This window comes from Carcharodon carcharias, chromosome 27 (genome assembly GCF_017639515.1).
Source record: "Carcharodon carcharias isolate sCarCar2 chromosome 27, sCarCar2.pri, whole genome shotgun sequence".
NCBI classification, from domain to species: Eukaryota; Metazoa; Chordata; class Chondrichthyes; order Lamniformes; family Lamnidae; genus Carcharodon; species Carcharodon carcharias.
Genome location: NC_054493.1, coordinates 14,662,114 through 14,690,068, shown reverse-complemented (window position 1 = coordinate 14,690,068; position 27,955 = coordinate 14,662,114). Strand labels below are relative to the sequence as shown.

Sequence of the window (27,955 nt, the reverse complement as noted above, 5' to 3'; positions counted from 1 at the left end):
TTGATTTATTTGACTTTTATCCAGAGTATTAACACATATAACAGGGATAGAGTTTATTAACATCAGCAGAAACAGATTCCAAAGCTATTTTTGTTTTGAGACAAGTGATGGAGAAATACCGGGAAGGTCAATACAACATGGAGATTTTAAAAATAAAAGCACAATACTATGAATGCTGGGAAACTGAAATAAAACCAGAAAATGCTGAAAAAACTCAGCAGGTCTAGCAGCATCTATGGAAATAGAAAAACCAAGTTAACGTTTCGAGTCCATATAGATTTCCTTCCCTGAAGGATATTAGTGAACCAAAGACCCAATGAATGGACTGTCGGTTTGAGCCTAAGGAAGACAATCATATTGAAGGTGTAAAGATGATGGGTGAAGACTTGGACAACATGAGTAGCTTCAAATACCTGGAGTAACTTGGACAATATCAAGAAGAGAGGACAATGACTGGATACTAATGAGATACAGATGCTGAGATGGATGTGTGGAGTGACAAGAAAGGACAGGGTTAGAAACCAGTACAACAGGGGGTCAGTGAAGATTGTAGAAACATCAAAGAATATAGCTGAGAAGAGATTGAAATGGTCTGGTCATTTGTTGTGGAGAGAGAGAGGAAATGTGGTGAGGTGAGTGATGGACATGGGACTGTCAGGAAGAAGGAGAAGACGAAGGTCTAAGACCAGATGGAAAAATGTGGTGGCCAGAGACAGAAATGCAGTGGGATTGAAAGAGGAATGTGTGAGTGACAGAAGGAGATAGAGAAGGTGATCAAGCAGCATTGTGGTGACCCCAAGTAAAATGGGAGGAAGAGGAAGAAGGAAAAAACAGATCCCAATGAACATGGTTCATTCCTGGATGTGGTTAGCAGCAAAATCAAATCATGGTAGTTACTCATGAACTCGCTGGTGTCTCAGCAGGTTGGACAAGTCAGTGAATCCCTTCCCACACTCGGAGCAGGTGAATGGCCTCTCCCCAGTGTGAATCCGCTGGTGCCTCAGCAGGTTGGCTGACTGAGTGAATCCCTTCCCACACTCAGGGCAGGTGAATGGCCTCTCTCCAGTGTGCGCGCGCTGGTGTTTCAGAAGGGTGGATAAATCAGAGAATCCCTTCCCGCACTCAGAGCAGGTGAATGGTCTCTCTCCAGTGTGAATTCGTTGGTGTACAGTGAGGTTTGTTGATCGCCTGAACCCAGTCCCACAGTGAGAGCACTTGAACGGTCTCTCCTCAGTGTGAACACGTTGGTGGGAGATCAATTGACCGGAACTTTTATAGCACTTCCCACAATCTGGGCATTTAAAAGGTCTTTCATCAGTGTGAACTCGCTGGTGTATAAGCAAGTCGGATGACCGAGTGAATCCCTTCTCACACTCTGAGCAGATGAATGGTCTCTCCCCAGTGTGAGTGAGCTTGTGTAAATGCAGGCTGCCGGATTGAGTGAATCCCTTCCCACACTCGGAGCAGGTGAACGGTCTCTCCCCAGTATGAACCTGCCGGTGAGCCAACAGGTTGGATAATTGAATGAATCCCTTCCCACATACAGAGCATGTGAATGGTCTCTCCCCAGTGTGAACTCGCTGGTGTGTCATCAGGTGGGATGACCGAGTGAATCCCTTCCCACACACAGAACAGGTGAATGGTCTCTCCCCAGTGTGATCACGCTGGTGTGTCAACAGGTGGGATGACTGAGTGAATCCCTTCCCACACTCGGAGCAGGTGAATGGCCTCTCCCCAGTGTGAACTCGCCGATGATTCAGCAGGGTGGCTGACCGAGTGAATCCCTTCCCACACTCGGAGCAGGTGAATGGTTTCTCTCCAGTGTGAATTCGCTGGTGATTCTGCAGGGCGGATGAATGAGTGAATCCCTTCCCACAGTCCTCACATTTCCATGGTTTCTCCCTAATGTGACTGCGCTTGTGTCTTGACAGGCCAGATGATCGGCTGAAGCCTCGTCCACACGCACAACACACGTACAGTTTCTCTCCATTGTGGATGGTGCTTTTCTCTTCCATATTCAAAATCCGATAATATTCACGTTAACATAAATTGGGCAACTCCGTCAGATCCTGATGTGATGTTTGATTTCAGTTTCCTGACTAATACCTTCTAATACCCTGTGAAATTTAAAACAGAAAAAAAAGTGACAGAGAACCCACAAAAACACAAAGACAGACTGTGAAATTGTGCTGAATGAATTTATGGGACTTGCAATCGGAAAAAAGACCATGAAAGCTGAAGGGCTGTCATAAAAACCCAACTGGTTCATTAATGTCCTTCAGGGACGGGAAACTGTCACCCAGTCTGGACCTAAAGGGGAATTTGGACACTATAGGAGGAAGAGAGAGAGAGAGAGAGAGAGAGTGAGCCCGAGATAGAGAAAAAGAGATATAGAAAGAGAGGTAGAGAGAGGGAGAAAGAGAAAGAGAGAGGCAGCGGATGAAAGAGAGTCCTTTTTTCAATCTACAGTTTGGCCAAAAGGTGACAGAACCTCCCAAACCATCAAGCTCAACCACCTGGAAGGACCAGGGTAGAAGCTGTATGTGAGCACCATCGCCTGCAAGTTCCCCTTCAACTCAGACCACATCCTGACTTGTCTAACATCTAGTCCTGGGTGAACAGAAATTTTCTTCAATTAAATACTGGGAACACGATTGCCATTGTTTTCAGTCCCTGCTGCAAACTCCACTCCATAACCACTGACTCCATCCCTCTCCTCAGAAACTGCCTGAAGCTGAACCAGACTGTTCACAAGATCGCTGTCATCTTTTACCCCAAACTGAGCTTCTGACCACCGATCCGCGTCATCAGCAAGATCACCTATTTCCACCTCAGTAACATTGCTCGGCTCATTCCTGGTCTCAGCTCATTTGCTTCTGAAACTCTCCTCCATTCCTTTGTTACCTCTAGACTTACCCATCTGTATCTCTGTAATCTCCTCCAGTCACATAATCCTTTGAAATACATGCACTCATCTAATTGCAGCATCATGAGCATTCCACATTTTAATCACACCAGCAATGGTAGCCATTGCTTCAGTTGCCTTGGCCCAAGCTCAGGAATTTCCTCCTTTAATCATTCCACTTCTTTACCTCATTGACTAAGCTTCTGGTCGCCTGCTCTAATATCACCTTATGTGACTCGGTGTCTAATGTTGCTTTGTAATATTTCAGTGAATGTCTTGGAAAGTTTTATTATGTTAAAGACACAATATAAATGCAAATCATTGCCATTGATTTGGACATATATCGCCATTCCTTCATCACCACTGGGTGAATAACCTGTAACTCCTTACCGAACAGCATTGTGGAAGCACCTTTACCATACTGACTGCAGCGGTTCAAGAAGGTCAAACATCATTTTCTCCACACGTAACTGAGGATTGACAATATCTGCTGCTAGTCTTGTTAGTGTCACCCAAATTCCACAAACTTTTAAAATATGTATATGTAAAATAGATTGAAGCATCTAAAGAAATGCTTGTTCCTAAATGTCCGTTTAGCAACCAGATCTCCCCTGGAATCTTCCTCCCTTGACAGTTTCACAACTAAAATCGTTGGTCCCAACTAGCTTCCAAAGTCCTTGAGGTTAAACTCAGCAGCTTCTACTCCAACTCCACTCCAGCTCAAACTAATGCAACAAAACAAAGGGAATTAGATAAGATCCTGGAGAGAGAAAAAAAAACTACTGGGCTATGAGGAGAGGGCAGGGGAGTGGGACCAACTGATCTGCTCTTGCAGAGAGCCAGCACGGGTATGATGGGCTAAATGGCCTCCTTCAGTATTGTAACCATTCAATGATTCTGTGAAAAAGGACCCATTCTTGGGGCCGGGGACCTTTGCACCAACACCCAGCCCATTACCAATCAGTTCTTAATTGGTCTATCTGTGTTTCTAGACTCAGTTCTGAGGGAAACACTTGGAATAAAACAAAAGTAAAATACTGCAGCTGCTGGAAAACTGAAATAAAAAGAGCAAATGCTGAAAGTACTCAGCAGGTCAGGCAGTAACTGTAGAAAGAACAGTAAAATACCAAACATGGTTAAATCACAACCACTACTGCAGGCACAGGAAGTTAGACCATAGCAGAAAGGTGATCAGGGAGGGCAGAGGTGGAACAGAGCAATAGATGGACATGGATTCAGATCCACAGTAAAGGGGCCACACCAGCTCCAGAGTCATGGAGCCAGAGCACAGCACTAAAAGCTCTAAAGTGTAGATGAATGTTCAATAGTACTCACCTCCGAAACAATTTCACTGTTTTCAAATTTAAAATCTCCTGCTGGAGCCTGCAGTTGGAAAGATATCAGAAGCACTGAGTCAGGGAAAAATATCACAGTTTTCAAATCTTTAGCTCCCTGTGAAAGGAGATTACAAGAGTCATAAGTGTCAGTAGTGGTTAGAAATTCAGAATAGACAAACCTTTCTCTTGAATTGTGCTTGCTGTGTGTAAATCCTCCCCTTCTCATCCCCTGTAAAAAGAGTTTCCAAAATCCATCATTGTTAGTCCAGGATAGAATTTCACAACATTCCCTCCTTTTTCCAGTCCCAGGAATACTTAAGACTTATTATTTGCACAGGAGGCAGTTCAGTAAATGTTCACTAGTCTGATTCTTGGGATGAGGGAGTTTTTCATTTGAAGCAAGGTTAGAGGTTGTAGTCATTGGAATTTATAAGAATGAGAGAGGATTTTACTGAAATGTATAAGATTCTGAGGGCTCTAGACAGATAGATGCTGAAAGGTGTTGCCCCTCATAGGGAGAATCTAGAACTAAGGGGCAGTGTTTAAAACTAAGAAGTCTTCCATTTAACACTGAGATGAGGAGAAATTTCTTCTCTCAGATGGTCATTCGTCTGTGGAATTCTCTTCCCAAATGAGCAATGGAGGCTCAGTATACAAGGGACCTAAGGATTATGGGGGCAGGAGGAACAATCAGATCAGCCATGAGTTTATTTCTTCAGCGGCGCAGGCTCGATGGGCCGAATGGCCTATTCCTGCTCCTAATTCTGATGTCTTGTGTGTTTAGGATTGTCGCGCATGCGTCCTAAAGCACCTGGCTCCTGGAAAGATGGCGGCCGTTAACCCGGACCTGTCAATCTCACCAGGAACCTGGAGCCCCGCCCACACTCTGTTGCGTCACCAAGATTGCAGCCCACGCGCTCTGCTCAGCGCTGAAGAAAGATGGTGGTCGTTAATCTGGGCTTGTTCCAGAGAAAAAGCCCCGGAAGTACAAACGCCAGACCTGCAGGGTCTAATTCGGAGCTTGTGGCCTCCAGCGCTGTTTATAAAATCTCCCCTCTCTCCACCCGCCCCACCCAGGACTCCCGGCTCTGTTCCGCACTCTGCCCCACCAGCTCTTACCCGCAGAAAAAAAGGCTCCATTGCACTCACAGAGCTCTGATCAAAGTGACACTGCGCATGCCCGAGATGGAATCCAGCATTGCACCTGCGCACTGGGCTCCTGTACCGTGAATAGGGCACGTTCACAGCCGCCGGGCATGTTGGGTAACAGTAGCTCTATTGATTCTCCAAACAGAGAATGGAAAATAATTTTATTAAAAATTGGGATACGTTAACTTAAGAAATCACATACATGCTTATGAACGGGTGCAATGCTATGTTCTATTTCTCAAAGTGATTCAAACTGTTGCTCTGCTGTGGAACTACAGAACTTATAAAGGTTTTCTTAATGGTTCCTCTCTCATTTGTCTCCAGATACTGAATATTCACTGTTTTATAGAATGATACAGCACAGGTGGAAACCATTTGGCCCATCATGCCTGTGCTGGCTCTCTGCAAGATTTTAAAATTGATTTCACAGCCCTGCTGGCGGAGTCAGAACAGTCTGCTGTCAGTCTGCTGTCGTAATGCAAGAGATGAATGGAGAAGATTTTCAGTTGGACAGCTCTTAGACATACTCACCCTTGTGCAAAGATCGATTGCCCAGTGTACTAAGCAGATATGAATAGTTCACTGGTTAATTAAGCACACAGAGTTTCCTGGTAGAGCTTAATTCAATAATTCTACATACCCCACATACCACAGTAACATTTTTAATACAGGGTCAATTAAGGGAGTATCGCTGATGTAATAGAGTAGATGAATTAATATCCTGCAACCTCACAATTAAGAATTGGCTGGGATGTTGCAGTATGAAAGAACCTCACATACATGTCAGGTGAAAGAGGCTATGTACAATGAACCAGTAAAAGACACATCATTGTTAGACTCCACTGTTCGTCTGGATGGATCTTTGTTTTATAAACAGACTTGTTCTGTGTCTTTGATTCCTCATGACAGCTGTAATATCCTTATTAAATAACCACCACAATATTCAGCCTAGAAAACATCATCACAGCCCTTCAAACCGTTACTGAGAGAAGCACCACTATTCTGAAAGCTCCTCTGGTTGTAATTCCCTCATGCAGAATCTTTCATCCTGGCAAAAAACATATGGCTTCTCGACAACAGAAAGGAATCCACCCAGTCACCACTACAAACTCTGAATGATTCGGGATGTTGCTGGTAAGTGTCCAGGACAAACTGCTTTTTGTAAGGTGAAGGTACATCAGCAGCAGGAGTTAGTGAAGAGGGTGATGGTAATAACTAGGCAGACTGGCTCACTAGGAAAGCTGCCCCAGAGGGGATTCCATGGGATCCCCCAAATCACAATCATTGGCACCTGCACCACAGCCCACAGACTCCAGGGGGATGGAAACCTGAGTGGGAGACACGGAAGAGGGAAACAAAGATAGACATGAAAGACAGGAAAGTAAAAAGCAAAAGTGGAAGGCAGAGGAAACGGGAGCTAGCAGCAAATAGGGCAATAGTACAAAAGAAGATGTGAATAAAGACAACTCCAAAGGCACTGTCTCTGAATGCATGGAGCATTCACAATAAGATAGATGAATTAATAGTGCAAATAGAAGTAAACAGTTATGATATGATTGCGATTACAAAGGCATGGCTAAGGGGTGACCAAGGCTGGGAACCGAATATCCAAGGGTATTCGATATTTAGGAAGGGCAGGCACAAAGGAAAAGAAAGTGGAATGGTATTGTTAGTTAAGGATGAAATCAATGCAATAGTGAGAGAGGATATCGGCTGAGAAAGTCTAGTTGTAGAATCAGTCTGGGTGGAGCTAAGAAGCAACAAGGGGTGGAAAACATTAGTGGGGGTTGTGTACAGGCCTCCAAACAGTCGTGGTAAGGCAGGGGACAGTATTAAAAAGGAAATTAGGGATGCATATAACAAAGGTGCTACAGTAATCATGGGTGACTTTAATCTAATGTAGACTGGGCAAACCAAATTAGCAATAAAATTGTGGCGGATGAATTTATGAAGTCTGTATGAGATGGTTTTTTAGACCAGTAGAAGAACCAATTAGGGAACAGGCTATCGTGGATTTAGTTTTGTGCAATGAGAAGGGGTTAATTAATAATCTTGTGGTGCGGGGTCCTTTAGGGAACAGTGACCATAACATGAGAGAATTCTTCCTCAGGTTGGAAAATAAAGTAGTCCAATTCAGGTCCTAAATCTAAACAAAGGGAACTCATGGGTATAAGGCGTGAGCTGGCTAAGATAAATTGGGGAATGTCATTAAAAGAGATGATGGTGGATAGGCAATAGCTTATATATGGAATGAATGTATGCATTGTAACTGTTATATATTCCTTTCTGGTGCAAAAACACAACAGGAAAAGTGGCCCAACCATGGCTAACAAAACAAATGAAGTATTGTATTAGATCCAAAGAGGAGTCATATAAAGTTGCTTGAAAAAATAACAAGCCTGAGGATTGGGAGCAGTTTAGAATTCAGCAAAGGAGGACCAAGAGATTGATTAAGGGGGGAAAATAGAGTATGAGCGTAAACTTGCAAGCAACATAGGAGAGAACTGTAAAAGCTTCTACAAGCATGTAAGAAGAAAAAGATCAGTGAAGACAAATGTAGGTCACTTACAGTCCGAAATAGGAGGATTTATAATAGAGAACAAGGATATGGCAGTGCAATTAAACAACTACATTAGTTCTGTCTTCATGGAGGGAGACACAATAACTTCCAAGAAATACTAGGGAACCAAAGGTTTAATGAGAAGGAGGAATTGAAGGAAATTAGTATTACTTAAAAAAAATCAGTGCTGGAGAAATTAATGGGACTGAAAGCTGATAAATCCCTAGGGCCTGATAATCTATATTCCAGGGTACTAAAGAAGGTGGCCATGGAAATAGTGGATGCGTTGGTTGTCATCTTCCAAAATTCTGTCAATTCTGGAATAGTCCCGGCAGATTGGAAGGTGGCAAATGTAACCCCATGATTTTAAAAAAAGGAAGAAGGGAAGAAACGGAATTACAAACCGGTTAGCCTAACATCTGTGGTAGGGAAAATGCTAGAATCTATTATAAAGGATGTGATAACTGGATATTTAGAAAATATCAACAGGAGTAGACAAAGTCAACATAGATTTATGAAAGGGTAATCATGTTTGACAAACCTCCTGGAGTTTTTTGAGGACATGACTAGCAGAATAGATAAGGGAGAACCAGTGGATATAGTGTATTTGGATTTTCAGAAAGGTTAAAGTCCCACATAAGAGGTTAGCGTGCAAAATTAAAGCACATGGGATTGGGAGTAATATATTGGTATGGATTGAGAACTGGTTAGTGGACAGAAAACAGAGTAGGAATAAGTGGGTCTTTTTTGGAATAGCAGGTGGTGAATAGTGGGGTACTGCAGGGATCAGTGCTTGGGCCCCAGCTATTCACCGTATATATCAATGATTTGGAGGAGGGAAACAAATGTAATATTTCCAAGTTTGCTGACCACACAAAACTAGGTGGAAAAGTGAGTGGTGAGGAGGATGTCAAGAGGCTTCAAGGTGATTTAGACAAGTCGAGTGAGTGGGCAAATACACAGCAGATGCAGTATAACATGGATAAGTGTGAAGTTATTCACTTTGGTAGGAAAAACAGAATGGCAGAGTATTATTTAAATTGTGTTACATTGGGAAATGTTGATGTACAAAGGGACCTGGGTGTCCTTGTACACCAATCACTGAAAGCAAGCATGCAGGTGCAGCGAGCTGTTAAGGCAAATGGTATGCTGGCCTTCATTGTGAGAATACTTGAGTACAGGAACAAGGATGACTTACTGCAGTTATACAGGGCCTTGGTAAGATCACACCTGGAGCATTGTGTGAATTGTTGTTTCCTCACCTAACAAAGGATATACTTGCCATAGAGGGGCTGCAGCAAAGGTTGACCAGACTGATTCCTGGGATGGCAGCATTGTCGCACGAGGACAGGTTGGGCCAACAAAGCCTGTATTTATTGGAGTTTAGAAGAATGAGAGGGGATCTCATTGAAACGTATAAAATTCTGACAGGGCTGGACAGACTGGATGCAGGGATGACGTTTCCTCTCTCTGGTGGCGGGGGGCAGGGTTGGGGGGAGACGGAGAGGTCTAGAACAAGGGGTCACAATCTCAGGATACAGGGTACACCATTTAGAATTGAAATGAGGAGAAATTTTTTCACTCAAAGGGTGATCAACCTGTGGAACTCCCTATCACAGGGGGCTGTGGTGGCAAAGTCACTGAATATATTTCAGAAGGAAACAGACAGATTTCTAGACTCTAAAGGCGTCAAGGAGTATGGGGAGAGAGTGGGAGTAAGGCGTTGAGACAGAAGACCAACCATGATCATATTGAATAGCAGCGCAGTCTCGAAGAGCTTAATGACCTATACCTGCTTCTATTTCCTCTGTTTTTATTAACCGGCTCACGTCAGTGACCTCTCACCTGACATCTCACAATGCTCGGCTGATAGACGGCTGATCTGGACCAATAGGAAATGAGAGGGTGGGGCCGTAGGCGCGTCGAAGCGGCTGTCCTCCAACCAATCGGAATGAATAAGGGGCGGGGCTGAGTGAAGCATGCTCAGTGTGATTAATGGCGATGGAGAGAATTTTTTTTTCTTGGATCGCATTCGGTAAAGGCGAAAAGGGTGGGATGGCGGGGTGGAGCGATGGCGGAATCCGGACGGTGGTTGAATAGGCTTTGTAAATGTTATATAAACCGTAAACCTCGAAAAACAACCAACCGGTACCCAGGATAGTTCCCCTCTTTTGCACAGAGCAGGGCCGCCGCTTTCTCCCAGTTCCAGAACCAGATGGCCGCCATCTTTATTGGGGGCAATTTGCAGCGGAGTGCATGCGCGGCCTCCATCTTTATAGGGAGCAATGTTATTGAAATTTTTCCAATGACAAAATGTGAACAATTGTCCATCAAGCTGCTTCATATTTTGAGTTACAATGTCTTATTGATGAGGCAGAACAACGATATATGTCCAAGTCAATGACAATAATTTGTATTTATATTATGCCCTAAACAGTATAAAAATTTCCAATGCATTTCACATAAATGTTACAAAGTAACATTTGCCACAGCCACATAAGGAGATATTAGGGCAGGTGACCAAAAGCTTTGTCAAAGAGATAGGTTTTAAGGAATATCTTAAAGGAGGAAAATGACGTGGAGAGGCAGAGAGGTTTAAGAAGGAAATTAAAATCGGGAATTTTCAAGAGGCTGGAATTAGATGAGTGCAGAGATCTTGGAGATTGTGTGGCTGGTTGTGGAGATTGTGGAGATAGGAATGATCACAACCATGGAGGAAAACAAGGATGAGAACCTTATCCTTTGTCCTTTTGTCTATGACATCTTTGGCAATCTCTTCTTTGCCTCCACTGGCCTTCTATCCAGCCCTACCTGTCCCACCCCCCTCAACCAGCTTATAATTCACCTCATTTCTATTTCTCCTTAGTTTTGATGAAGAGTCACACGGACTCGAAACGTTAACTGTATTCCTCTCTGCAGATGCTGTCAGACCTGCTGAGTTTTTCCAGCTATTTTTGTTTTTGTTTGAGAATTTTTGAAGTCGGCGCTTCTTAACTGGGAGCCTTTGTAGGTCAGTGAGCACAGTGACAGTGGGTGAACAAGACAGTGCGACTAAACACACAAGCAACAGAGCTTTGAATGACCTCAAGATTATGGGGGTGGAGGAGGATGGTTTAATGTTGAAAGTCGACTGGGAGTGTGTTAGGATCGTTTAGCCTTGCAGTAACAAAGAAATGGATAATGGTTTCTGCAGGAGATAAACTGAGACTAAGGTGGAGTCAGGCCATATTACTGAGGTAGAAATAGGCAGCCTTGGTGATGATGTGGATATGTGGTTAGAAGCTCATCTGGGAGTCAAATATGACACAATGGTTGTGAACAATCTGGTTCAGCTTCAGAGGAAATTTCTGCGCATCTTGTACTTGACGTCAGACAAGTCAGGATAGTACATGACTTGGGTGGGAACTTGGAGCTGCTGGTGTTCACATACCCTGGTCTGTCTAGGTGGTGGAATCTGAGGGTTTGGGTGATTCTGTCAACGTTCTTGTCAAATTATAGATATGAAATTTTTCTCCTTCACCACCTGCCTCTTCCACCTCTCTTTCTCTCACACACACCCTCTCTCCACCCATAGAACCAGAGTCTTGTTTAGGCCCCGACCAGATTCCCACCCTGAAGGACATCAGTGAACCAGTTGGGTTTTTACGACAATCCAGCAGTTTTTATGGTCACTTTTTCCTGGTGCCAGCCCCACAAATTACCAGATTCATTCAGCTCAATTTCACAACCTACCTTTGTGTCTTCTGGGTTCTGTCTCACTCTCTTTTTCTGTTTTATATCAATTTCACAGGATATTGGAAGGGAAGGATTTGCAGTCAGGAAGCTGAAACCAAACATCACATTGGGATCTGACAGAGTCACCGAATTTATCATAACCAGAACATCATTGGAATTTGAACATGGAAGGAAAAAGCACCGTTCACAGTGGAGAGAAACCGTACACGTGTTCTGTGTGTGGACGAGGCTTCAGCCGATCATCTAACCTATCAAAACACAAATGCAGTCACAACAGGGAGAAACTGTGGAAATGTGGAGACTGTGGGAAGGGATATAATTATCCAGTTCAGCTGGAAAGTCGCAGGCGCACTCACACTGGGAGAGGCCATTCACCTGCACTGACTGCGGGATAAGTTTCACTCGATCATGCCACCTGACAAAACACCAGCGACTTCACACTGGAGAGAGACCATTCACCTGCCCCGAGTGTGGGAAGGGATTCACTCGGTCATCCCACCTGGTGACACACTGGCGTATTCACACTGGAAAGACACCGTTTACCTGCTCCGATTGTGGGAAGGGATTCACGCAGTTATCCACCTTGCTGATACATCAGCAAGTTCACACTGGGAAGAGGCCGTTCATCTGCTCCAAGTGCAGGAAGGGATTCACTCGGACATCCGACCTGCTGACACATCAGCAAGTTCACACTGGGGAGTGGCCATTCTCTTGCCACGTGTGTGGGAAGGGATTCACTCAGTCCTCCAGGTTGCTGATACACCAGCGAGGTCACAAGTAAGTATAGTGATTGGATTTTGCTGCTAATCACATCCAGGACTAAATTGGGCTCTTTTTCTGCTGATGTTAATAAACTCCAGACTAGTTATAGGTGTTAATATTCTGGATATAATTAAAATAAATCAGCTTTGTGTTAAACACACATTGTGCTGAGTCTTTTTAATATCTATAACACAAGTGTCCTTTGAAATGCTCTCCCTTTCCTGTCTCCTCCATTCTCAAACTCCAACTCACCAGGCTCCTTAGACAGCACCTTCTGAACCCACAACCGCTACCACCTAGAAGGACAAGGCAAGCAGATAGATGGGAACGTCGTCTCCTGGAAGTTCCCCTCCAAGCCACTTACCATCCTGACTTGGAAATATCTCGCAGTTCCTTCACTGTCACTAGGTCAAAATCCTGGAACAACCTCCCTAACAGCACTGTGGGTGTACCTACACCACGTTACTGCCTTAAAAAGGCAGCTCACCCTCACCTTCTCAAGGGAAATTAGGGATGAGCAATAAATGCTGGCCTCGACTGCGATGATTGAATTAGAAAAAAACAAGTGTGAGGAGCTCATGGAGTTTCTTTGTCACTATGGTTAAGACAATCCTATCAACTGCCTCTGCTGCTTTCCTCCCTTCCACTAACACACTGGGCTGAACTGCCTCTCAAGTTGCTCCTTCTCCTAGCCCTGAACTCCCATATTTCTTATGTTTATCTGCCATCTCTCCTCATGCCCTCTCAGAGCTCATCTTGTCCATGAGAACCACCTCCTGCTTCATTGACCCTATTCCCACTAATCTGCTGATCTTCCAACTTCCCCATTTTCACTGACATTGTTAATGGTTCTCTCTCTTCAGGTCCTGTCCCTCTGTCCTTCAAATCTGCCATCATCACCCCCTCCTCAATAAAACCAACCCTTGACCACAACATATTTACAAACTCCTAACCCCATCTCCAACTTTCCTTTTGCATCCAAAGTCCTTGTCACTTTCCAATTCAATGCCTATCTTTCCAAGAATTCCATTTTTGAATCCCCCCAATATGACTGTTGCCCCTGTCACAGTGTTGAATGAGCTCTTAGAATCACAACTTATATTCCATGTCACCAAGACGAATTCTCCCTCCTTGTCCTTCTCGGCCTCTCTGCAGTCATTGACACCATGAACCAAACCATCTTCCCCCAATGCCCATCCTCTGGTGCCCAGCTAGATGGGACAATACCCTCCTGATTCCTTTCCTATCAAATTGTAGCCAGAGAATCACCTGCAGTAGCTGTGATTATTTGAATAACAATGTTATAGGCTCACTCACTCAATAGGTGATCAGGTATCACTGCACTTTGATATAAAAATGTTCCATTATCACCCTCACTGGTCTGCACAGGAGGGCTGCTTTGGGGTGCATCACAGTGCTTCAGCTGGAGTTTGATGAGAGAGGGACTTTTAAGGGTTAATTTCTATCTAAAGTATAATCTTTCTTTAATTTAGCAACTAACTAAAAGTTGTTCTTTGGGGTTGGGAGAAGTTGAGTTTTAGTCCAGCTTTAAAACAGAGGTTATACAGGCTCTGCTTGCAGCTGCAGCTAGTTAATTAGTTAACTGGCTTAAACAGGTTTTTAAAAGCTAGATTCAGGCAGCATAAAAGCAAGCCATCGATAGTTATGCTTTTATCTTCACTGGAGTGTTGCTTTGGGTTGCATTGGAGTGCTTAAGTTGGTGTTTGGTAAGAGAGGGACTTTTAAGGATTAATTTCTCTCTAAAGTCTAACCATACTTTAAATTTTTTTATTCATTTATGGGATATGGGAATTGCTGGCTAGGCCAGCATTTATTGCCCATCCTTAATTGCCCTTGAGAAGCTGGTGGTGAACTGCTTTCTTGAGCCACTGTTATCCACATAGTGTAGGTACACCCACAGTGCTGTTAGGGAGGAATTCCAGGATTCTTATCCAGCAATAGTGAAGGAATGGCAACATATTTCCAAGGTAGGATGGTGAGTGGCTTGGAGGGGAACTTCCAGGTGGTGGTGTTCCCCTCTGTCTGCTGCCCTTGTCCTTCTAAGTATTGCTAAAAGTTACTCTTTGGGTTGGGAGAAAGTGAGTTTTAGCCCAGCTTTAAAACCAAGATTATACAGGCTCTGCTTGCAGTTGCAGCTAGTCCATTAGTTAACTGGCTTATACAGTTAATTCATGACAGGGCAGCTTGGCCAAGTGGAATGCTCCTCCTGTGCAATGTGGGAAGTCAGGGACACTTCCAGTCTCCAGGTGACCAAGTATGTAGGAAATGTCTCCAGTTGCAGCTACTCAAAATCCACGTTTCAGAGCTGGAGCTGGAGTCATTGTGGAGCAAAAGCAAACAAGAGATCTTTGTGGATAGCACATACTTTAAGGTGGTTATACCGCAGGTAAAGAGTACACAGGCAGAAAGTGATTGGGTGACTGCCAGACAGAGTAAAAACATTAGGCAGGTAGTGCAGGGGTCCCTGGGTCCAAGCAAAGGGGATGCAATGGCGTAGTGGTATTGTTGCTGGACAAATAATCCAGACATCCAGGGTAATGCTCTGGGGACCTGGGTTTGAATCCCGCCATGGAATTTGAATTTGATAAATAATCTAGAATTTAAAAAGTCTAAAGACCATGAAACCATTGTCGATTGTTGTGAAAACCCATTTGGTTCACTAATGTCCCTTTAGGGAAGAAAATCTGTCATCCTTACCTGGTCTGGCCTACATGTGACTCCAGACCACAGCAATGTGGTTGACTCTTAAATGCCCTCTGAACAAGGGCAATTAGGGATGGGCAATAAATGCTGACCCAGCCAGTGATGCCCACATCCCATGAATGAATTAAAAAATACCTGTGGCATCATGAGTGGTTCAGCTGCACAAGGTGGGGACAACGCAAGAGAAATATTGACAGGGGATTCAATCATAAGTGGAACAGACGTGACATCAGGATGGTATGTTGTCTCCCTGGTGCCAGTATCAAGGATGCCACTGAGTGGCTGCAGGACATTTTGAAGGGATGGGTGAACAGCCAGAGGTCATGGTCCATATAGGTACCAATGATGTAGGTAAAAAGAGGGATGAGGTCCTGAAAGCAGAATATAAGGAGCTAGGAAATAAATTAAAAAGCAAGACCCCCAGGATTCCCCTGGAATTAGGATTACTCCAAGTGCCACATGCTGGAAAGATCAGGAATAGGAGAACATACCAGATTAATTCATGGCTGGAGAGATGGTGCAGGAGGGAGGGATTTAGATCGCTGAGACATTGGGACTGATTCTGGGGAAGGTGGGACCTGTACAAGGTGGATGGGTTGCACCCCAGTATAACTGCAACCAATATGCTCGCTGGGGTGTTTGCTAGTACTGTGGGGGAGGGTTTAAACTAGACTGGCAGGGGGATGGGAAACTGAGTGGGGAGACACAAAAGAGGGAAATAAAGATTGAAATGAGAGACAGAAAAGTAGAAAACAAAAGTGGAAGCCAGAGGAAACAAGGGCTAGTAGTAAATAGAGCCATTGTACAAAAAAGTGTAAAACTGTTAAAAAGTCTAAAGCACAGAACATTCGCAATAAGGTAGATGGATTAACAGTGCAAGTAAATGTAAACGGATACAATATGATTGTGATTAAAGAGACATGGCTGCAGGGTGACCAAGTCTGGGAACTGAATGTCCAAGCATACTCAATATTAGGGACAGACAGGAAAAATGGAAAAGGAGGTGGTATGGCATTGTTAGTTAAGGACAAATTCAGTGCGATAATGAGAGAGGAAATTGGCTCAGAAAATCTAGATATAGAATCAGACTGGTTGGAGCTAAGAAGCAACAATGGGAAGAAAACATTATTGGGTGTTGTCTGTAGGCTTCCAAACAGTAGTGATCAGGTGGGGGACAGTATTAAACAGGAAATTAGAGATGCATGTTACAAGGGTGCTATGGTAATCAGTGGTGACTTTAAGCTGCATATGGGTTGGGCAAACCAAATTAGCAATATTACTGTGGTGGATGAATTCCTGGAGTGAATAGATTTTTTTTAGACTCGAATGTTGAGGAACAGACTAGGGAACAGGCTATTCTATATTTGGTATTCTGTAATGAAGGTGAGTGATAGATGGACTCAAAATGTTAACTCTCTTTCTCTCTCGACAGGCGCTCTCAGACCTGCTGAGTTTTTCCTGTTTTATTTCAGACACCCAACATCTGCTGTATTTTGCTTTTATGCTGGCATCATGAGGAAATCTTTTCAGTAACAAGTTGTAAGAATTTGGAATTCACTATCAGATGGATACAGATTCAAGAATGACCTTCAAAAGGGAATCGGATAAATTCTTGAAGGAGAAATGATGCTAGGATGGGGTAAAGAATGGGGGAGTGGGACTAACTGGGTCGCTTGCCGAATTTGTCAGCACAGATTTGATAGGCCAAGTGGCCTTCTTCTCTGTTGTGGCTTGATGACATTCTGTCATCTATAATAATGGAACGATTCATAATAAACATATGATAGAATCTCATAGAGCACGGATGTTGGCCATTGTGCCTGTCCTGTCTCTGAAAATGTTACCAATCTGTCGCACTCCCCTGCCCTTTTCCGAGCACTCCAAACCTTTACTTAAGTTGAAATTCAAATCACTTTTGAAAGTTACTACTGAATCTGCTTCTACCAGTCATTCAGACAATGACTTCAGTCTTCCCAATGTTTAATTTGAAGAAATTTCTGCACATCCACCACCAGATATCAGACAGTCTGATAATTTACCAAGAGTGGAGAAGTCGAGAGGGGTGGTGGTGAGGCAGAGCTGGGAGCTGTCAGTGTAAATGTGAGAACTGACAGTGTTTTCAGATGATGTCATTGTGTGGAGCAGTTTAATGAGAAATAAGAGGAGACCAAGGCTGGATCCTTTGGGGATACCAGAGGTAACTGTGGGATTGGAAAGGGAAGACATTGCAAGTGAGTCTCTGGCTATGATTAGATAGAGAAGAATGAAACCAGGAGAGAGCGGCCCCACCCAGCTGGACGACAGGGGAGAGGCGAAGGTGCAGAATGACGTGGTCAACATTGTCAAAGGCTGCAGACGGGTCAAGGATGAGAAGGGAGAGTTTATCTTCATTACAGTCACATGGGGTGTCATTTGTGACTTTGATAAGAGCTGTTTCAGCACTATGACAGGTGCAAAAACCTGATTGGAGGGATTCAAACATGGGGTTCTGGGAAAAATGGGCAGGGATTTGGGAGGTGACAACATGTTCAAGGACTTTGAGGAGAAAAGGGAGGCTGGAGGTGGGGCAATAGTTTGGAAAGACAGTGGGGTCAAGCATTTGTTTTTTGAGAAGGGTATAATGATGGGAAATCTGAAGGAGAGAGGGACAGTACCTGAGAGAGACAACTATTAACAGAGTCAGTGGACATTGGGAAGTTGAGTGATCAGCAGTTTAGTGGGAGTAGGATCGATGGAGCAGGACGTGGGTTTCATGGACAAGATGAGCTCTGAGAGGGCATGAGGGGAGATGGGAGGGAAATGACAGAAAGATGTGAGTTCAGGGCTTGGGTAAGGGGGAACTTTAGGGAGGGTGAGTGGAAGGGAGGGAAGCAGCAGAGGCAGCTGATCGGATTGTCTCAATCTTATTGACAAAGGAGCTCCATGAGCTCTTCACACTTGTTGGAGGTGAGCATGGAGGAGACAGGGGAGACGGAGAGCCCTTCAAAAGGAACTAACTTGTGTTAGTGATATTAAAAAAATTCAACACACTGTGTCTTTAACACAAAACTAATTTATTTGACTTTTCGCCAGATTAGACCCTGTAAGTGGGCTGTAGTTTATTAACATCAGCAGAAACAGACCCCAATGAACATGATTCAGTCCTAGATGTGATGAACAGCAAAATCCCATCACTGTTGTTACTTGTGAATTCGCTGGTGTGTCAGCAGGTGGGGTGAATGAGTGAATCCCTTCCCACACTGGGCGCAGGTGAATGGCCTCTTCCCAGTGTGAATTTGCTGGTGTCTCAGCAGGCTAGATAACTGAGTGAATCCCTTCCAACACTGAGGGTAGCTAAATGGCCTCTCCCCAGTGTGAACTCACTGGTGTGTCAGCAGGAGGGATGACCGAGGAAATCCCTTCCCACACTCAGAGCAGATGAACGGTCTCTCCCCCATGTGAACTCGCTGATGTCTCAGCAGGTGTGGTGAATGAGTGAATCCCTCCCCACAAGTGGAGCAGGTGAACGGCCTCTCCCCAGTGTGACTGCGCCGATGCATTTCCAACTCAGATGGGAATCTGAATCCCTTCCCACAGTCCCCACATTTCCATGGTTTCTCCCTGGTGTGGCTGCACTTGTGTCTTGACAGGCCGGATGATTGGTTGAAGCGTCGTCCACACACAGAGCACGTGTACGGTTTCACTGCGAGGTGAACGGTGGTTTCTCTTTCCATGTTCAAAATCAAATGATATTCAGGATATGATAAATCAGACGAATGTCAGATCCTGCTGTGATGTTTTGTTTCTGTTTCCTGACTGCAAATCCTCCCCTTCTAATCCCCTGTGAAATTGATTTAAAACAGTAAAAAGGGAGTGAGAGAGAACCCACAAAAACAGGTTGTGAAACTGAGCTGAATGAATCTGGTAATTTGTGGGGCCGGCACTAGGAAAAAGTGACCATGAAAACTGCTGGATTGTCATAAAAATCCAACTGGTTCACTAATGTCCTTCAGGGAAGGGAACCTGCCACCTGGTCTGGGTCTACACAAGACTCTGGCCTCCATGGGAGGAGAGAGAGAGGTGGGAGGTGCAGGGGGTGAAGATGTGTTTAATACATCTTCAGCTCAACCAGAACTTTGACAGAATCTCCCAAACCCTCAACCTCCTCCACCTATAAGGACGAAGGTAACAGGTGTCAGTGAAACCATCACCTCCAACTCACACACCGTCCTGACTTGTCTGACATCCAGTACTGGATGAGCAGAAATTCCCTCCATTTAAACGTTGGGAAGTTGAAAGCCATTGTCCCCACTCCCTAACCAGCTCTCTGAGGCTGAACCAGAATATTCACAATCTTGTTGTCATATTTCAGCCCAAACTGAGCTTCTGACTACAGATCACTAAAACCACCCATTTCCACCTCAGTAACATCGCCCAGCTGTGCCCCTGCCTCAGAGCACAGCCTGGCCCTCATTCCAGCGCTATGGATTCCCGTTCTCATTGACAGGGGACTTTCTGACCCATGGGGATTCTGGGTAAACCAGCCGCCATCGAGACCAATCTGTGAATGGGCATTTTTTTTTCCCCATTGGTAAAATAGAAGATCCATGGATGAGGGGGATATTGGACAGGAAGCACAATGAGAGGTTGGGACACTTTATTAAATACTCACAGCAAAAGCACATTAATCTGGTCGGAAATCACTTCCTCACAAGCAGCCAGCGGTGTGGAACCTCCTGAGATTCTGTTCCCTTTCCAGTCAGTATTTACAGGAGCTGAGACACGGAAAAGAGTCTCAGTAAAATCAGGGATTTATTTGTTCACTGTTTTAAAATGGGTCTGGGCTCACATTTGAAGTTTGTGCAGCCTGTGACTTCCTGGGATTATTAACCCTCCCCCTCCAGACCCTTTTGAGCTCTCTATTCTTTTTCAATGTCCTACTGGTCCTGTGATTCCCTGGGTTTATTAACTCTCCCCGCTCCAGATCCTTGTGCTCTCTATTGTTGGACTCTATTATTTTTCAAAGTCCTCCTGGCCTTGTTGTACCTGATCCAATAAAAACCCTCCTTACGTCACACAGGGAACCGCTTTAGACATGTTCTGACTGTTCACCTCAGTGTTATTCTGCTAAACGACCTCACTGACCGTTCCCTTTCTCTTGATTAGTCCGTCCACCATCTCGTTTCTGGATTTCACTCCTTTTTGTTGTTCCAGGATTTCATCTCTCTGCCTTTTATTTCTTTTACTGAAGATTCCTGTCCATTGCTGCCTCACAGCCTCATCCTGTTCCCACATATTCTCCATGTCTAAGTGCTTCCCAGCGCCGTGCCAGCCATGGCCCCTATTCCAACCCAGTCACTGATCCCTCTCTTCCCTCCACCCATTTTACTGGTGTCACTATCACAGGGACGATCGCGGTGTTTTCCAAAAACTGCCTTAACATTGGGGTCTTGGCTACTGGGTGGTCATAGTCCACCCATCTCTCTCCCTGCATTCTGACTTCTGAAATCCCTGGATAATTCCCTTATCAACCAAACATCAAGGTCCTTGTAGATGGGATGACATAACCATGGGGACGGGTGTGTGGTATTCAGGGCACATAGTACAGGAACTATTTTAAATTTTGTATCATTCTGTAGGCTTTGTGAGTACGGGTGATGATTAAACCATTTATTGAACCAATTTCATGTGGCAAGACAGATTGAGGGGGTATCAGTGAAGCATATGGGGTCTTGGGCTTCATAAATAGAGGTACTGAGTACAAAAACAGGGAAGTGCACCAACAGAGAGTTTTTCGGATCGGGAACTCTCTCCCTGAAAAGGTGCTAGAACCTGATTCTATGTTTAGCCTCCACCCACTCGTCCTAGATTCCCCAACCAGTTTCTCTCTATCTATCCTGTCAGTTCCAATTAATATCCTGAAAACTTTCATCAAATCACCTCTTATCTTATAAATTCCAGGGATTACAACCCTCACAATGAGGTGATGTATTTTATCAGAAGGAATAGGGAGAGGGAAAATATTATTCATGGCACAGCTCTAAAGAGTGTGCAGGGACAGAGGGACCTGAGGCGTCATAGCTTTGATCTCTGAAGGTGATAGAATGTATTAAGAGAGGGGTTAGCAAAGCCGATTGGATCTTGAGCTTCATAAATAGTGACATTGAGAACAAAAACAGGGAAGTTATGTTGAATTCTTTATAAAACTCTGGTTAGGCCACAATTCGAGAATTGCATACTGTTCTGGTCACCTCACTTTAGGGAGGATGTGCAGGTCGTTGAGAAGCTGCAGAGGAGATTTACCAGAATGGTTCCTGCAAAGGAGGTTGAGGGGAGATTGGTAGAGGTGTACGAGATTATGACAGGTTTAGATATGGTGGACAAAGAAAAGCTATTCCCATCAGCTGATCGTACAAGGACTCAAGGGCAGAGGTTTAAGATTTTGGGTAAAAGGTGCGGGAGATGTGAGGAAGAATATTTTTACACAGTGAGTGGTAATGACCTGGAGGTTACTGCCTATGAGGGGGGTGGAAATGGACATGGTGAGTAATTTCAAAAGGAAAGTGGACAGAAGCATGAGGGAAATAAACTCGCAAGGATATGGGGATAGTGCAGGGGAATGGGACTGATTGGATTGCTCTACATAGCTGGCATGGACTCAGTGAGCCTAATGGCCTCCACTGTGCCATAATGACTCTGTGACTCTTTTGTGTAATCTCATTCTGTAATTTAACCCTTGGAGCTCAGATCACTCAGGTAAATATGTGCTACACTCCCTCCAAGGCCATTCTATCCTTCCTGATGTTTGTTGCCCAGAACTGAACACTGTTCTTCAGGTGTGCTCTAACCAGGGTTTGTGTGTCTCTGCATTTTTCCAGTCACACCTGAAATCTTCTCATAATCACAGAATCACAGTGCAGAAGAGGCCCTTTGGCCCATCGAGTCTGCACCAACACGTGAGAAACACCTGACCTACCTACCTAATCCCATTTACCAGCACTTGGCCCATAGCCTTGAATGTTAGTCAAAATTTCAAGGACCATTGGTCCCTAATGGGTGCTACTCTTTCCCTGGTTATCCTCTTCCCACTGGCATTGAAAAAAAAATTTAGATCCCTGCAGTTAAATCTTTCAGACACTGAATTGTAGATTTTTCACCAAATATCAATTTACGATTGTAGTAAAAGTTCATAATTTTATTGTCAAGGGGTTCCTACTGAAAGTTTTTGAAATTAAGGGGAAGGATCACAGATGGTGCTTTTAAAAAGGGACACTACAGTCCTGAAAATCAGTGACATCTCCAGAATATTAAACTCCAGCCAGTTATAGGGTTGTTAACATCAGCAGAAACAAAATATTGCCAGACTATCAATACTAAACAAGCTTACAAGCAGCAAGAACAGCAGAATCCAACCCCTGCAGTCACTTATGAACTTGCTGATGTCTCAGGAGGCATCGTGACTGAGTGAATCCCTTCCCACACACTGAGAGTTGAATAACCTCTTCTCAGTGTGAGTGCGTTGGTGGGTGAGCAGATTGAAAGACTTTGCAAATCCCTTCCCACACAGCGAGCAAGTGAACGGTCTCTCCCCAGTGTGAACTCGCTGGTGTGCAGTGAGGTTGGATGACCGACTGAATCCTTTCCCACATACGGAGCATGTGAACGGTCTCTCTGCAGTGTGAGTGTGTTGGTGAGCAGTGAGGTTGGATGACTGTCTGAAACTCTTTCCACAGGAAGTGCAGCGAAATGGCTTCTCCCCAGTGTGAATTCGCTGGTGTCTCAGCAGGGTGGGTAAAACTGTGAATGCCTTCCCACAGTCAGAACAGATGAATGGTCTCTCCCCAGTGTGAACTCGCTGGTGTAAAATGAGAGAGGATGCCTGTCTGAAACTCTTTCCACAGGAAGTGCAACTGAATGGTTTCTCTTCAATGTGAATTCGCTGGTGTGACAGCAGGTGGGATGACCCAATGAATCCTTTCCCACACACAGAGCACGTGAACAGCCTCTCTCCAGTGTGAACTCGCTGGTGTGTCAGAAGGTGAAATGACTGAGTAAATCCCTTCCCACACTCGGAGCAGGTGAATGGCCTCTCCCCAGTGTGAGTGCGTTGGTGTACAGTGAGTGCTGAAGAGTGTCTGAATCTCTTTCCACAGGAAGTGCAGCTGAATAGCTTCTCCTCAGTGTGAATTCGTTGGTGTGACCAAAGGCCAGATGGCTGAGTAAATCCCTCCCCACACACAGAGCAGGTGAATGGCCTTTCCCCTGTGTGACTGCGTCGATGGTTTTCCAGCAGGGATGGGTAACTGAATCCTTTCCCACAGTCCTCACATTTCCACGGTTTCTCCATAGTGTGGGTGTCCTTGTGTCTCTCCAGGTTGAATGATCAGTTGAAACCTTGTCCAAACACACAACATGTGTATGGTTTCTCCTCACTGTGAACGATGTGATGCTTTTTCAGGCTGTTTAACTGGTGAAAGCTCTTTCCACAGTCAGTTCACTGGGATACTCTCACTCGGGTGTGTGTATGTGTGTCTCGGTGTTTTTCCGGTGACACTGAAGTTCAAAATCTTTCCCCACTGACAGAACAGACAAACATTTCTCCTTCCATATTCAAAGTCTGAGGGAATTCAGGTCCTGGTGAATCGAGTGACTCTGTCAGAAGATGTTTGGTTTGAGTTTCACATCTGCAAATCCTTTCCCTGGAAAACGAGTTTATAAAAGTCATTACTGACAGTCAGGGATGGAAATTCAGAACAGACAATTCTAGTTTTAATGGAATATTGTTTTCTCTCTTGTTCCCCCAAAGCTGTAAATTCCCGTCCCACACACTCTCCCTCCTCCCTGGGCTGAAACCCAAACCCATCTCACCATCTCCACCATTTCTTTCCTCCACTCCCGGTTTTCTCCCTCCCTCTCCTCTGCCTGGGTTCAGTTCTCCAGCTCCTGTTCTGCAGACTGACAATAAAATCAATGAATTAATCATTTTCCCTCCTGGTCACAGACACCCTCAAGCCCCGTCCACTCTCTGTTGCATCATCGAGGTGGCCATACATGCGTCTGCTCCCAGATGAACCAAGTTGACGGCCGTTAATCTGGGCCTGCTCCTGGGAAGAAGCCCCAGAGCAGCAAATGCAGGACCTGCAGGTCTCCAATGAGTGTTTCTGAATCCTTCACGCCCACCCCCCAGGGTTTCCTTCCTTCCCAGAGATCAGAGTCCTCACTGGTTTCAACTGCTGAACACCCTCACCCTGGCAGGACTGTACTGAGTTTCCACACATATGAACATTGGAATTAGGAGCAACAGTAGGCCATTCAGTCCTTCAAACCTGTTCCACCATTTGATAAGAACACGGCTGATCTGATTGTGGCCTCAACTCTATTTTCCTATTTATCCCCTATAACCTGCGACTCCTTTGTCAATCGAGAATCGATAAACTCAGCCTTTAAAAAATTCAATGACCCAGCCCCACTGGTCTCGGGAAAGAGAATTCCACAGCCTATTGGCCCTCTGAGAACAAATGACAATGAGCTGGAACTTGCTGCCTATGAGGGGGGTGGCAATGGACATGGTGAATGATCGCAAAAGGAAATTGGATAAACATTTGAGGGAAATAAATCTGCAAGAATACAGGGATAGAGCAAGGAAATGGGACTGACTGGATTGCTCTGGAGAGCTGGCATGGACTCAATGGGCCGCATGGCCTCCTCTATGTCATAACGTCTCCATGACTCTTGTGTGCAATCTTGCCTTGTAATTTAACTCTTTGGGTTCGGATATTATTCAGTTAAATCTGTGCTACACTCCCTCCAAGGTTTGCTTCCTAAGGTTTGCTGCCCAGAACTGAACACGGTTCTCCAGGTGTGCTCCAGGGTTTGTGTGTCTCAGTGCTTTTCCAGTCACACTGCTTCAGGATCACAGAATAGTTACAGCACAGAATGAGGCCATTCAGCCCTTTGCATCTGTTCTGGCTCCCTAAAGGAGATATCCACCATGTGCCACTCCCCTGCCTTCTCCCTGTAGCCCCTCACATTCTTCCTTTTCAAACAATACTATCTTTTCCTCTCGAATGTCTCGATGGAATATGCCTCCATCACACTCTCAGGCAGTGCATTCCAGAGTCTAAACACTGGCTGTGTGATAAAGTTTTTCTCATATGACCATTGCTTCTTTCCCCAATTCCCTTCAATCTGTGTCCTCTGAATCTCCATCCTCCCATCAATGACAGCAGCTTTTCCCTGTTCACTCTGTCCAGGTCCCTCATGACTTTGAACATCTCTATCAAATCTCCTCTCAACCTTCTCTTCTCCAAGGAGAACAGTCCGGACTTCTCTAATTTATATTTGTAACTGGTCCCAGGGATGAGGGACTTCATTCTCATGAATCTTTTCTGCACTCTCTCTCTAATGCCTTCACACCCTTCCCAAAGCGTGGTGCCCAGAAACTGACACAATACCCCAGTTGAGGCCGAACCAGTCTTGTATCCAAGTTCAACATAACAACTTTGCTCTTGTACTCAATGTCCCCATTAATAAACCCCAGGATACTGTCTGCTTTATGAACTGCTTTCTCAACCTGCCCTGCCACCTTCAACATATACACATATACATCCAGGTCTCTCTGCTCCTATACCCACTTTAGACTTGTATTCTTTCTTTTCTATTGTCTCCCAGCATTCTTCTGACCAAAATGAATCATGTCACAATTCTCTGCATTACATTTCATCTGCTACTTGTCCACCCTGTCTACCAACCTGTCTACGTCCTTTTCACACTATCGTCCTCACAGTTCACAATGCTTCCAAGTTTTGTAATGTTTGTGAATTTTGAAACTGAGCCCTGTATACCAAGGTGTAGATCATTAATATTTTTTCAGGAATAGCAGAGGTCCTAATGCTGATCCCTTGGGAACTCCACTATAAACCTTCATCCAGTCCGAAAAACAACCATTAACCACTGCACCACTATTCATTATTTCCAGGCGCTCAGCCAATTCCGTACCAATGTTGTTACTGTCCCTTTGATCACATGAGCTATAACTTTTCTCACAAGTCTGTTGTGCAGCACTTTATCAAATGCCTTTTGGAAGTCCATCTACACCACATAAACAGAATTACCCTCATCACCCCTCTCTGATGCCTCATCAAAAAACTCAAGCAAGTTAGATAAGCTGATTCTGAGAAAGAGTCATATTGGACTCAAAACATTAACTCTGTTTCTCTCTCTACAGATGCTGCCTGACTTGCAGAGTTTTTACAGAACTTTGTTTTTATTTTAGATAAACATGATTTGCTGTTATTAATTTTGTCCTGAATTATCGTTTCTAGAAGCTTCCACACCACAGAAGTTAAACTGATAGACCTGTAGTTGCTGAGCTTATCTTCAGACCCTTTCTGAACAAGGGTGGAATCTTTGGAATTCTCCAGTCCTCTGACATCACCCGAGTATAAGGAAGATTGAAAGGTTCTGGCCAGTGCCTCCGCAATTCCCAATCTCACTTCCCTCAATATCCGTGGATGCAAACCATCCTGGCACATTGTCCATTTTAAGTACAGACAGCCTATCCAATATCTCATCAATTTTAAACCCTTCAGGGGTCTCAACTACCTCCTCTTTCACCATGACCTGTGCAATGTCTTTTTCTTTAGTAAATACAGGTGCAAAGTATTAATTTAATACTTCAGCCATGCTGCCCCCTGCCTCCACGTGTGAATCCCCTTTGTGGTTCCAAATCAGCCCCACCCATCCCTTCATCATCCTTTGTATGTCTATAGAAGACATTTTAATTTATTTACACATTAGCCATCAATCTCTTTTCATTCTCTCTCTTTGCTTCTCTTAATTGCTTTTCCAATTCTGCTCTGAACCTTTTTTATTCAGCTTGGTTCTACTTTACATCTGACATCTGCAATAAAGTACACTTTTTCTTCTTCATCTTAATCTCTGTTGTTTTTGTCATTGTGAGAGCTTGGATTTCTTTCCCCTATATTTTGTCCCGTGGGAATGTATCTTAACTATGTCCAAACTATCTCTTTTTTCAAAGCAGCCAATTTTTCAGTTCCAGTTTCACCAGCCAACCTTTGATTCCGATTTAACTGGGTCAGATCCATTCTTACCCCACTGGAGTTCATTATTCGCATGCTTACCTGAAATCTTTGGCTACAGACAAACTGTTTCACTTCTACATTCAAACTTTAGTGATATTCAGGTTCTGAAGAATCGAATGACTCTGTCAGATGTTTGGTTTGAGTTTCCCGTCTGTCAATCCTCCACTTCCAGTGCTCTGTAAGTTTACAATAATATATCCAGGATAGAAACTGAGAAGGGACAAACATTTCTCTAGATCTGAATTTGCTGTGTGTAAATCCTCCCCTTCTAACCCACTGTAAAGATAGTTTCCAAAATCCATCCCTTGTCAGTCCAGGATAGAAATTCATAACATTCTCTCCTCCTGCTCACAGGGATGGATGACCGCGCATGCGTACCGTTGCACAAACTGGCGGCCGTTCATCCGGGTCCCTCATCGAGGAACGCGGATCGGGGCAACTGCCGCCCACAGATACCAGCGAGGAACCGGTAGCTTGTTATTCTGGTTTAAGAACGGCTCAAGGTGTTTACAAAGCCTGCCCGTCCACCCGCCGGCTCCATCTCTCCCTCAATTCCGCCCTTTATCTTACCGGCTGCGGACCTGACAAACAAGCAGCTTTCCTTCGCCCTCACTCACACTGCGCATGCTCCAAACGCGAGGCTGGATTACACCTGCTCACTGATGTCCAGCTCCAGCAGCCACACTGCGCATGCTCCAGT

At 44.6% G+C, this 27,955-nt stretch overlaps 1 protein-coding gene and 1 pseudogene across 4 annotated transcripts; both read right to left on the bottom strand.

Moving 5' to 3' along the window:
• Positions 1-40: 40 nt before the first annotated feature.
• LOC121270601 lies at positions 41-22,563 on the bottom strand (annotated as a pseudogene).
• On the bottom strand, positions 22,332-27,955 carry LOC121270598 (gastrula zinc finger protein XlCGF7.1-like). Of its 4 annotated transcripts, none has more exons than XM_041175976.1 (3): positions 27,826-27,879; positions 27,295-27,431; positions 22,332-23,850 (listed from the first exon to the last, which is right to left on the bottom strand). In XM_041175976.1, the coding sequence occupies exon 3, from the start codon at positions 23,496-23,498 to the stop codon at positions 22,596-22,598; it is 903 nt and encodes a 300-aa protein (XP_041031910.1). In that variant the 5' UTR covers positions 23,499-23,850; positions 27,295-27,431; positions 27,826-27,879; the 3' UTR covers positions 22,332-22,595. The 4 variants fall into 4 exon arrangements, with proteins under 4 accessions (XP_041031910.1, XP_041031909.1, XP_041031912.1 ...); XM_041175975.1 differs by lacking the exon at positions 27,826-27,879 and adding an exon at positions 27,634-27,817; XM_041175978.1 differs by lacking the exon at positions 27,295-27,431 and having other exon boundaries at positions 27,826-27,955.

Coding starts and splice junctions, on each gene's coding strand:
- LOC121270598 (XM_041175978.1), bottom strand. CDS start 23,498: ATGGAGAAACCGTGGAAATGTGAGGACTGTGGGAAAGGATTCAGTTAC.